The sequence below is a fragment of the Malaya genurostris genome, chromosome 2 (genome assembly GCF_030247185.1).
Source record: "Malaya genurostris strain Urasoe2022 chromosome 2, Malgen_1.1, whole genome shotgun sequence".
Classification (NCBI taxonomy): Eukaryota; Metazoa; Arthropoda; class Insecta; order Diptera; family Culicidae; genus Malaya; species Malaya genurostris.
The window spans coordinates 197304204-197317547 of record NC_080571.1 but is presented as its reverse complement, the minus strand read 5'-3'; the positions used below and the strand labels follow the sequence as shown (position 1 = coordinate 197317547).

General features: G+C 36.0%; 1 protein-coding gene across 8 annotated transcripts in view; it reads left to right on the top strand.

The window, feature by feature from the left end:
- LOC131426917 (CREB-regulated transcription coactivator 1) overlaps positions 1-12798 on the top strand; it is an 83003-nt gene extending 70205 nt beyond the window's left edge. For all 8 annotated transcript variants that reach the window (XM_058589682.1, XM_058589683.1, XM_058589684.1 and 5 more), the window contains one exon: positions 2942-12798. In XM_058589682.1, the coding sequence (XP_058445665.1) occupies positions 2942-3063 (122 nt within the window). In that variant the 3' untranslated portion in view covers positions 3064-12798. The remainder of the gene's footprint in view (positions 1-2941) is intronic.
- The last annotated feature ends 546 nt before the right edge of the window (positions 12799-13344 follow it).

The window sequence follows — 13344 nt, the reverse complement described above, 5'->3', positions numbered from 1 at the left end:
ATGACACCCGATCGTGGAAAACATGAAAAATATACATTTTGAATTATACGAAGTGAACATCCATCATAACAACGGATTAAAGCTCATGACAACCACGGGCCAATATGCGCCCTCGTAAAGCTTCTTCTTTTTATTTGAAGAAAGCTTTAGACTTTTCATTGACGAAATATTAGCCAGGCGGAAGATTGTTCTTTATTATTCATTAAATTGATGACTTATGGATAATTTTTGCAAAAGTAAATTGTGAATTATGCCTCGGGGGTACGTTTTACCCCACCTTCCCCTATCTAACGATGTAAAAGACGATTTTGCACTATCGTATCGATATCGATTTTAGCCCAACTCTCTTGAACTGAACTTGAACGTTTTGATGCTGAAAATGCTACACTCAGGCAAAATGAGTGGCGAAAATCTTATGACGCATCAAAAATCACCATTTCAAAAGATTAACATGAAGAATATGCCTCTTTTATAATGGTCATGAATTTGCAATATACATCACATCTATCACTATTAAAGATTTCATACGAAAAACTTATGAATACCACAGTATATGAAAGAAGTTATGTTTGCTATAGAAATTTCGCACAATGTTCCTAAAAATTTTGTATGAATTTCATAAGGCTTTTTATTGGAATTACAATTTTCGTGACTTCATTAGGCAGTCTTATGATTCGCATTCGGCATTCGTGTGGCTAAAAACCATACGATATCATTATGAAATTCCATATATTTTTGCGTGAGTGTATGAAACTGATGTCCATTCGCATAAACCGTTCTTGCCAAGGTTCCCCAGAGATTTTCAATTGGATTGAAATAAGGACTGCTAGCTGGCCAGTCCAGTAACGGAATGTTTGTCTCGGCAGATCAACCCTTGGATTGCTTGGAGACGTGAATAATGTTTTCATTCGCGTTGTACTCAATATGACCAACCAAAACAAATCAAGACACTCTTCTTTAAACGACCTTATCTTCCTCCATCAGTCGGATACCCTTTGCCGTTCCTGAAATGTTTGCATTCATCAGTAATCAATGAAAATTTAACACCGCTTTATTGAAATATGTCACAACTTACATTTGTTCAGTCGAAATGTTCTGAAAAAAAAGCTGTTTTAATACACCTTGTGGTGTTACGATGCCTTTCTCATAAAATTCATGTTTTTTTTGGGATTCTTCAAAAATCTTTTCTTTGAATATTGCTTAAGAACAAAACGTGTTATTCCAGAACCGGAAGTTAGATCCGAACAAAAGTCAAAAGCAGTTAATTTTTATAGATGTTGACCCTTTCATTTGGTATAGCTTCGGAACAGGAAGCCTGATCTGGATAAAATTCTACATCAACTTATGAAAAGATAATATTTTTCTTTTAAATCTGAATTTGCGAAGATCGTTCTGACCGTTTCTGAAAAATTGGAGTGATTTCCGGTTTGGAGCACACGAGCACTTTCCCGGTACTTCCGGGAACGGTGATCCAGTATATCCAAAATCAACGTATTTGGTCATTAACAAACCACACCTACTTAATTGCAGATGGGGGCGATGAGGCGTAGCCGAATTAGACCTTACAAAATTTCAGTAAATAAAAAGAATTTCCATTAAGCAGCATGTTCATCTGTTATGCCAAATGACTGTTATGCCAAATGACCATTATGCCAAATGACCATTATGCCAAATAACCATTATGCCAAATAACTATTATGCCAAATGGCGTTATGCTAAACGGTATTATGCCAAACGACTTTATGCCAAACGTGGTAGCCCCAAATTCAATAGGAACCTATGGGACTATAAGGCCTTTGATTTGAAACTAAGTTGAAGAAAATCGGTTTGAGCGGTCTCTGAGAAAATCGAGTGCACATTTTCGTTACATGCACACACAGACACACTCACGCACACACAACCATTTTGCGTACTCTACGAATAACTATGATAATTTATAGTTTATGATAATGATTCATATTTTTTTACGCACCCTGATTAAACGAATGTCTAGGGTTGAATATTTGTACCCGAAACCCGTCCGAACCCGAACCCGATTAAAGATAGTTAAGCAGAGAATGTCTAAGGGAACTATAACGTTTATGCACAGAGAACAGACATTCAAGTAGAGATTTCAATTTGTGTATGCTTTACACAGCTTTTTTGAAAAAGTTCGTACTAGCTTAGAGGTCTGTTTTCTTTGGTTTATCGTAGAAATTCCGCCTAGAAAATCTATCTCCTTTTGAGTTCATGTTCAAATGAAAGTAAAAGCAAAACTTACTTGCTTTTCTGTATGGTACACATAACCATCGGATAAAAGTTTCAAACCTTCATTATTGAATTGTAAGACCTTGCACGTTTCATCACTTAGAGGAACATCCTCATCAAACCCAGAAAACCTGTTCAGTCAAACGGTTATCGAAAATTGTAAGAATGATAGATAAGAACAGTCAGAAGTATTAGTGTTCTTGATCATTTGACCGTCATCGTGATATCCCTTGTATCAGAGATTTGTTCTTTTTATAAAGCATAACAATGCATTGTAGTGAATTCAAGTTCCTTTATATAGACAAATAATTATCATGATGGATACTTGTACGATAATTAATAATTCAAAGATTAAAGGATTTGATCAAAGTGATGAAAAATCTTGTCAAGAACATCAATATCTATCATTTTAATATCGATTTTGAAACCATAGAATCGTTGATCAGTTAAAAAAATCAGTTAAAGATACATTTTTTATGGGATTCGGTACATTCTAGAATAAATTTTCCTGATTCTTTTTATTTTCTACAGGCAATAAATTCTGGGGGAAAACGCTTCGTGTTTTTATATTCAGGAAAATCGTTTTCGGGAAAATGTTAAAGAATCTTTCAATTGATACTGATAAATTGGTTTTCGTAGAAATTATTCTTGATTTTCTGAAGTTTTTATTCTTATTTCTTTTTTTTCTCATCAGATGACTTTGAAGCTGATCTTGGCCTTGGGCAGATGGATTTTCAGAGTTTTCAGATGCTATCCGACACCGGTACAATGATCGACCCGATGGACGAAGACAGTTTTCGGCGAGAGCTTCAGTGAGACAACGTTTATGTTGGTCCCAAAACGGATGAGACGACGAAACGGTTACAAGCTTTTGTTACGTTGCTTTAAGGTTAGGTTTTACATTTTGTTTACGTAAGAAATATTAGAAGGAAAATTTACATATACAGATAGCTTTCTTCATTAAAACAAAAGGAAAGCATTGCTTTCCCGAAAGAGATGGTTCATTTTTTAACGAGTCATGCTTTTAAGACGTAGGGAACCCCGATATCACGAGACTATTAATGTGCAGTACTACTAAAAGTGGTTAGAGTGTTTTAAGATTTTAACGTAAGAATGGACAGCTACTTGAGAAACAGAAACCTAGATAAGTTTATTGATAGCGGCAGGGCAAAGGTGAATAGTTTAAACAATATTTTGCATGTGAAATACGCAGGATTAGGTAGGCAGGTCAGACGTAGCGTGTGAGACTGCGCGGTGTGCATGAGGAAAGTATCAAAAAAATTGATACCTTTGGTGGACAAAGAAGCACAAATGAAGTCCGAATACTGTTTACCTTATTTTGGCGCAAATTTTTTAGTTTTGTGTTATTCAGTTTGAATTCCTTCTAATATCATAGATTGATATTGCATGTTTCTTGTTAGCAAACTTTATACATGACCATTGTAGTTTATTTCAAGCAATTGGCTAAAAGCAGGTTTTTTTGGTTAAAAAATATATACGTGCTAGCGCGAAGTACTGGCCTGGAATGCTAGTTAAAAACTAAAAGAGACGGAATAATACTTAACCTTATTTAGAAAAGAAAAACATCGTTTAGGAACCAACATTCAGACCCATATAACGACTGAGAGGATTTTTTACGCATGAGTCTCAATCTTTTACATAAAAAATTACTAAAAGTATGATAAAACTGTATTTAGATAGAGATGTGTGCGAAATAAATTTCATGTGAGCCTTCACTGGACAAAGTTGAAACGAAATCTACAGACAAAGAAGTGACAATGGCAGAAGAGTGTAATTTTATTGAAAAAAAATTAGACGCGAAGATAAATATCGTAACATATCAAATCCATCTTTTCCCAACATTAACAAAACAAATCCAGTAAGCCGGTTCTCCCTAACAAAAAAAAAAAAAAGAAATAACAAAACATAGCAAAACCAAAATTGCAATATAGCTGTTTTAAGAACGATAATTTTTCCACGATTTTGCTCTCTTTATCTCCGAAAGTCGCATTTTTCTATCGAGCCGAGCGGTCATTGACTGTATAAATCTAATACAATTCTTCTACTAGAGCACTCTCTATCTTTCTTAACTACCTTTATTCGTTCAACATTTATCGTCGGAATAAATCAACAAAAAGAATACAAGATAAATGTTCACCAAGAAATAAGAAACGCGCTCTGAAAACAAAAATCACAGCCGTGATATGTATTTATTTGCGTTATTAAAATAATCACAGATCAGTGTACTTCGAAGTTTATTCTTAATGCCGAGCAATGGAGCAATGTTCGCAAAATACGGAAGAGAAGGCACCGCAGTTATTGTTGAAATTGAAAACTCGATATAACACTTTGTTTTAGGAAAAAGGAAAAAACGACCTAGAGTAAATGTAAAACTAAGAACAACAAAAATGTGTAAAATAACAATAAGTTGAAACCTTGCTTTTATTTGTGTTTGTACTTGTTGTAGTTATTGTTTGAAGTTGCCCTTTGGTTTGTTCCTTAAATTAATTGTTTTCAACGGATGATGTTATTTTCTTATTTGAGTCCAGTCCTAATACGGTTTTGTTTGATCGAAACGAGCAACTGTATACGGCGAATTGTTTTTATTTCTATAAAAAAAGCTGTCATGCTATACGTTTTTTTGAGGATTTCGATGCAAGGACGACCTGACTTTTCAAATGCAAGACCGCCATGCCTTCATTATTTTCATAAATGATTGCTTTTACATTGTTTGTGGACTCTATAGAATAGCAAACATCATCGGATGTTTACAATCAATGCGAAATTCAACATAAGATGGTGATACACCATTATCTGGGATTGAAGGAATCGGTAAGGCTTATCTAAAAACTCGGTAGTTAATGTGGATTGTTCTACGGAAGTCTACGCAAAGTAAAGCGACCAAATCTTCGTTTTATCAATTAGTAGTGATTAGCTTTACTAATACTACAGAGATAAAATTATGGCTTGAATGAGTTCTTCAGAAAGTGGATCTCAGTGAAATATTTAGCTATTCTCGTAATAAATCCCAAGTAGTCGTTCTACATTTCCCCAAGACATCATTAAATTTGAGAGAAATGTTTTCGCGTAAATGCTGTTCTTGCTGTTGTAGATTTCTGATTAAATTTTGAGAGGTTAAAGATACGCGTTGGTCTTCCAGGCATTTGTCTGGAATTAAAGGAAAGTACAAAGATCAAGAGACCAAGGTTACTTCCTTGTGAAATTACAGAAGAGACGAGAAACTCATTGGAAACATAATTGGCAAACTTGGCAGTTAGACGGTGATTGTAGAGATATGACTCAATCTAACGAAGAACATCGGAGTCGAAGCCGAGTGTCCAATCCGTTTTCCTATCAATGTTTTCAACATCGTACATGTGAAGATTTGCAATGCCTAGGTTATTATTGCTGGCACGTAAGCTATAACTCATACCGCTGTATATAAATGCAAACGATTTATTTAGTTTCTACCATGACGAAGTGGTAGCGTATTCGTGATTTGCTCCACGCGCAAAAATATTTTCCTAGATCGACAAAAGAAAGAATGAATATCCGCGAAAGTAGTCACAGGTCGTCTGAGGTCAGCTCGGGACCGGTTATCACTGTCGTCATATGCAAGTCCCGGGTTGACGGTTCAATGCATAGGACGCTGGTCTTACAAGCCAGTTGTCGTATGTTCGAGCCCCGACCTGGATGGATTCTTAGTGTCAGTAGGATCCATAGTACTAGCCATGCAATGATACTGTACACTAAGAATTGGCTGCGAAGTCTGTTGAAACAGAAAGGCCAAATTCCACAAAAGGAATGTAATGCCAGGACTTTGCTTTGCATATGCAAGTATATCATAAAGGAAGACCGCGGGACGTAGTCGCAGGCACGGAAAAAGTTCATATCACGCGTTTTTTTTTTATAACGGCCAATAAGTTTTCTCTTTCGTCCGGTGTTAAATTTAATACTCTATTTTTCATAGCTCGTCTGCAATTTCTTTCGAAAGTGGAAGTTGACAGGTTGGCCGTTATTAAAAAACGCGTGATATGATCACAAACCGCACCCGGGTGTTACCATTCTAGTGATGTAAGAAAATGTTGTATTTTCTCATGCGAAAAAAATCCGGTAGTCCTGTTCACCGACGAAAGCATGTTAATCGACAATTCCGTATCCAATTCCAGAACCGGTATTTTGGTTCTCTCTCGGTAAAAGACTTTGCCGATGATAATAAAAACGTGTATCTTACCAAGCATCGTGCTCGCGTTATGATGTTTGGTTTGGATCCGGTGTTAATTTCAGAAGGCAACAAATTTAACCTCCGGGATTTTAAGTAAGTATGCTCTTCCGTAGATCAAAGATCAGTACGTTGTATTTCAATGAGATGGGACTCCGTGTCACATTTCGAATCGCACTCACAAGTGGTTGCAGGAACATCTGCCGTTCTGGGCGAAGGATATAAGGTCACTATTCAGCCTCGATTTAATTCCGGGTCATGAAGGCTAAAACTACGTTCACACAGAGTTTTAACTCTGATTTCATGTTTTAGGCGAAATAACATGTTTTTCTTCCGTATTATTCCATATTCAGAAACGTTACATTAAAACATGTTGGCCCTTAGTACGGGTATTACTTCACGGTGAAAATCAAGTGAGGTGAAAGTAGATTTTTATCACGAAAGTTGTTTCAGAGAAAAAAGTAATTATTTAGATGAGCTTGTTGTTATTATGAATATCAAATCAACAAAATTTTGTTGGAATTTTTTTTTAAATACAGCGATTACATTATTGAGCGTTATACTGGTAATCAGAGATGGCATTTCACCAGAGATATACACGCTAGAGTCAGATTTTTGCCACACCGAGGATGAAAAAAACGAAGCACCGCACAAAGAGGAAAGCGCACTTCTTCTCAGTGTCGAATAGACAGCATTTGAGTGTGTGCTTGTGGTTAAAGCAGCTGGCGCGAGTGAAACACATTCTCTTCGCATGAATCGCTCACACGCGCTCTCGTCTAAATACACCCAAGTGACCACTGGCGCGTGATGGTGAGCGAACACTTCTGTGAACTTCAATTAATAGAGAGTAGATCTGACCTTGCTATGAAAAATTTGCAAGGAAAACCGAAAATTTTACGATAAATTGTTTTATTTTGCTGATTTTGCGTGTCCACGCTTCATCTACGAAAACCATACAGCAGAGTGCTCACCGGCGTGTACACCTCTGTGAAAGTATCTGCATCCACCTCAGAGAATTTATTAGCTAATGCTCTAGCACTTTGGTGCGATTCAGTGGAAGAGGTAAAAGGAAATAAACAAACGCACTCATGATGCGTGTACACTTTACACAACAGTGGTGTATAAATGTGAAAGAGAAGAGCTCTCGTTGAAGTTGTTAGTGCGAGGGGAGAGATTTTGCTTGCTCTTCGTCACACAGAGGAGATAGACATCTCTGCTGGTAATAGGTAAAATCAAGTTAAGTGACATGTGAAGTGAAAGTGGAAGTGAGAACGGCAATAAGGGCCGTTTTCCCAAAATAAATTTTGAACAGTAAAGCACAACCCTGCTAGCATTTTTCGTCATTTTTCGACTATGTCAATTGACAAGCTTTTATCGAAACAGTTTGCCATCAGAGTAGCCATGTAATCATGACGAAACAAAACAGGAAACTGGTACAACTATGCTTGTTTTTTTTTGTTTAAAGACATGACTATTTTGGTCCTTTATTGCTAAATATATTTATTTCACATAAATGGCTAAAGTTTCGAAGCAAATACCCTTCCAAACGTAGACAACTAACGTGATATAAACATTTAAAACCAATAAATGACCAAAAACGACTTCTTAATACGCAGAAGAAAACTTTCTAAGTGAAGAAGTGGAAAAATTGAAGCGATTGACATAATATGACGTCGATCGATTCGAAATGTTCCGATCGAATGTGCAATTCCCGTTCTGCATTCCGTTCGAGTTGGGTATGAACTCGAGTATCATTCGTTCGAGTTCGAGTTAAATTTTCGAACATTACTTGATCGACTTGCGTACGTATTACTTGACACATGGATTAATAAGTCCCGAGACTAAAGCAGAGATGGCGCTCGTAGTAAACCAGTAACCACGTCTTTCTAGAGTACTAACCTTTGCTTGAAACGGGTCAAAATTTTAAGTCGATCCGACCAGAAACAGCTGAGTTATCGAGGTTGGAGTAAAGTCGTTTTGTAGTTTGTTTAAAAAATGAAAAAACCGAGTTTCGTGTTTTGATAAAACTTGGTTTTTAATGGGTAAAAACACCGTGCAAGCGAAACAATGGATTGAAAAATGTTATCCGGACTCTTGTCCATCAAAAGCAACGATTTGTCGGTGGTTCGCCGAGTTTAAACGTGGTCGTATCGACACAAATGACGCGGAACGCTCGGGTAGACCTGTGGAAGCCGTTACACCGGAAAATGTGAGTGAAGTGACAAAAATTATAATGAAAGATCGTAAAGTGAAGCTCCGTGAGATTGCTGAGATGACACACATATCATATGGAAGTGTATTTACTATCCTTCATGAAAAATTGAGCATGAAAAAGGTTTTTTTCCAAGTGGGTGCCGCGATTGCTTTCGATGGAACAAAATACACCCTGCCACAAGTCGATGAACACAATGGCGGAATTGAACGAAATGGGCTTTGATCTGCTTCCCCACCCCCCATACACGCCAGATTCAGCCCCCAGTGAATACTGGCTCTTTGCTGATCTTAAAAAAACTCCAGGGAAAAAGATTTGGCTCAGATGAGGAGGTCATCGCTGAAACTGAAGCTTATTTTGAAGCGAAAGATAATTTTTTTTATAAACATGGTATTGAAAAATTGGAAAAACGTTGGAACCATTGTATCACCCTAAGAGGCAAAATGTTGATGCAAAAAAAATGTTGTTTCCATTGTTAGTCTCGGGACTTATTGATCCATGTGTTATGTTCGGATTAGAATCGTTCTAATTTGTTAATACGAGTGTGACGGTTTCGTTTACTAAGAAATTAATAATATAAATAATATAGAACGTGTAAGTAGTGTTGACAGCTTTGATGGTTAGTGTTCGAAATTTCAAGTGTTCCCGAACGAGAGTCGATCGAATCATACAAGTCGAACGGAATAAAGAATGCAAAATTCGAACTCGAACGAAAGTGTAGATAGGTTCGTATCACAAATCCGTTGGATTGCAGAATCGGGGCAATTGTGAAGAACCTTGATTTTTGAAAATGGCAGCTTTACTGTTTTTCCCCCAAAAATCTTGGATTAGGTTCTGTAAAAAGAATCAATACTAAGTAAAATTGTAGGCTAATATTACTTATTATCGTGTCGTGTCCAGCATTGACGTGAATAAATTTTTAGTGACAGTACAATTGTTCCGAACACCAACAATGAGCTGCAGAACCTTTCATAGTATTTTTTTTCATCAAACTGCAGTGCCATGACTAATTAGAATGAACAGTTTTTCCTTACTAGTGTCCATAGTCTCTCAACGCTAACATCATCCATAGCTAGAAAGATTAACTGGCTTTTTCTAATTTTCTGGATGTTATCAACGTACATTTATCTTCTTAACCAGTGCTTAATGTTTGCGACGTAAACATTTTTGCAATTTGTTTCTAAACAAACATACAAACAAAAACATACAATATGTCATGCGTATAACATAGTACAAGTGTGAACAGTTCGGTTTTAACTTTATATTACTATCGTTAAAACGTGTTCTAAGGCCTGTTCTTAAGGTCACCCGAGTCTTGCTGTACTCAGAAAAACATTGACCCGTACCTGAAGACAAATTGATCCAGGCTACATCATTAGGACCTGCCGTAGGCTCCGGAAGCGTGTGGAATGTGGAAACTGTTTATCGGATAAATGATCGCGATTCGTCTTAGCAACTAGGAGAGAGAAAATATCACTCAATATTCAATCTGAAACACTTACTCAATGACATATTTCAGTCTAACCGTAGGGTGCAAAAAGACGGAGGAAATATCGTTGCCAACGATCTAAATTATTGGTTGGCTCCGACCTACCAATACATGCACACGCGGGCAGTTCGGTCAAAACCGAAGAGAGAGAAAACGAATGTCAGGTCGGTCTGATTGGCCAAGTACGAAAAGACCTTTAGCATGTTCACATCATAGAATGAGAGAAGGTGAACAATCGTTAGAATGGGTTCCAAATATTTGTTATGAATAGGGGAGAGTCGGCAGCCGTGGGCCAGTTTTAATTTGACATTTTTTCATAACTGTAAATGAACTTTTTTTTAAAAAATTCGCCCTTTGATATTTTACTATACCCTTTTTGTTTTCATGGTAAATATACAAATTGAACTTGATAATTTTTTATCGTTTGGTCCTCCCTCCATGGTGTGCCCTTGGGTCACAACTGTCATCAACTATCATAACTGAATTTTTTAATTTAACAAATGATGAAACTTTAAATAAAACTGTAAAAAAAAAATGAATAGGGTGGTTTTTGCTCCCAAATTCATATTTTTACTAGAACTAATATCATGCAAGTAACAAAAAAAATTATTTGAAACGAAATTGGTATCTTTACTTGACACATTCACTTAGCGTTTTTTTTTACTGATTTTCTTGGTGTTAAGGACTTCTTACGTTTTTTGACCGAAACGATACATTTCAGTGCCGCTGCTTATTCTTTATCTTTTTTGTCTGTTAATGAGCAGTGACCCAAGGCTCCGATTGTGCATTCCTAGATCTTTATTTATGAAATATTTTTCAACATTCGAGTTGTAATGAAATCTTAAAAATAATAAATCTCTGATACTCAAGTTCATTATTCTCTGCAAAATTGAAGAAAATTGCTTACATTCTGTCAATTTAATGTTAAAATACCATGAAACAAAAAATTGACATTATCGCAGAAATGAGGTTATTTTTTTCTTTTGAAGTAATCCAATATTTCTAATGAAATTCGGATGGAGGTCACAGAAATCACTCACTTTAGTTACAAAAAAAAATCAAATAAATTCGTTCAATATTTTTCGATAAATCAGGAGTGGCCCAAGGCTGCCGACTCACCCATATAATAAAAATATACATTCGCAGATTTAGCCCATGTGCTTTCTGTTATTCATTTTGAGCATTTGAGGCTTAACCACCTAGAACTCGCGTTAATAAACTTCCTTTCACCCCCGGTTGAAACCGGGGTGAGGGAAATAAGATTAAAAACAATAAGTTATTCAAGTTCTCGATCGAATAAGATCGATTTGAATCTGAGTATTTGGTTGAATGAATCATCCACCAATTCCTTTTTTGGATTCGATCGTCAACTAAATGCAATTACTCATTGAATCAATTTTTACTTATTTCACGTTTTCCTAATGTTCAGGTTATATATTAAACGTTGGTTTGCGCACTTGTGTAATTGAACCAATCTGATGACCGCTGTTAATGCTAACATCAGTAAAATACAGACACATATTTTATATGAAATTGTGCGTTCTTTGAACTCTGAAACCCTTCAGTCGAATAAAATACGTCTTCTACGTCAAATACGTCAGCGATCATTAACCCAGAACCATTCCGAGTCGGAATCAAATGTTGCATTTGATTCGGAATCCATTTGAAAATCATACAGAATTCCGAATCGAATACCAGCCGAGTTAACTGCAAAGCTTTGAATCGGACACTCGTAGAGCTCACTCAACAATCTGAGAGAAGAGAATTTTGCAGCTGTGTTTCGCGGAAGCAAGTTAAGACTTCTACTGATTAAGTACTACATTGATTTTCATTCGCTTGTAGATTCATTGAAACCGAATGGATAGCTTGATGGGTTACGCCCGAGTATCTGACAAATTAATGGTCTCTCATGCCTCCTGTTTAATATTACTTTAGAAGGTGTCATTCGAAGAGCTTGGATGATATTCCGAATTGAAGTAAAACTTTCAAATTATTATAATGGGATATGTAACTTTGTGATGATGATGAAATCATACATCGGACAGCTGGGCGATTCAGACTGAGTATGAATTCGTCGAAGAGATTGATAGATGGCGACAATGTAGTGGTGGCTCGTGAAATTCTTATATTTGGACCTACTGGTGACAGCCGTCGATGCTACCAACAGTAAAATATAAAGGCTTATTTAACAGGGAATCGTGCGTACTTTGATCACAAAAAATCGGTCGAGAAAAGTATGCCACCGAACGGAATTGGCCATCTAAAAACCGCTCTTCAAACCGGTTGTTCTCTATGGCCATGAAACTTGGACTATGTTTGAAAAGGATCAATGCGCTCTTAGTGTTTTCGCTAATAATGTTTTAAAATTTCTGAAATGTACGATATTTCTTTTATCTAATTTTCATGTTCCGAAAGGAACAAAAGAGTCAATCTTTGAATATATCTGGCAAATCATGTAAAAATAAGTCACAAATCATTGACATTTCAAAATTTTTAAACCTTCTTTCTGGTGCAAATTTGCTTTTAAACGAAAAATCCTAATAATATTTTCATGAATCGTGCCAACATTCGAAATACAAAGGTAATTCAAATTTCTTCAGTGCGGTTTGTAATGGGGCATCACAAGTACTTGCAATACCTCTACAAGTTATGATTTTGTATTTTATAGAGATGTTTTAAATTCATTTTATTGTTTCATATGTTTAGTGATCATTAAAAAACGTCAGACCGTGGCTCACGTAGACTATGATTTGAATCGTTTTTATGTATTCTGTTTTGTGTGCAGATGTACGAGATTAATGTAAGTATGTATGTATATCTATAGTGTATATTTTTTTAGAAAAGCATTTACAATTAGGATATTGTTTTCAACCATCGACAGTACCTTTCGAATGCGATTAAAAATTCAACAATGATATACTGTGGTATTATGAAGAAATCGGAGAAAAATGAATGAAATATACCAAAAATATAGAAATCGCACAAGTTTGTTCCAGCTTGCGCCTTACGTCTCTGTGAGTGTACCTTTTGTATAGATTTATTTAATGAAACGAAAATGAAGATAAAGCGATATTTATAAATAATTGAACTAAAATTAAATGTAAATATATAAACGACAACAATAGAGTAGATATGTAATCACGTTTGCCACATTTTCCCTTTACATGGAATCTT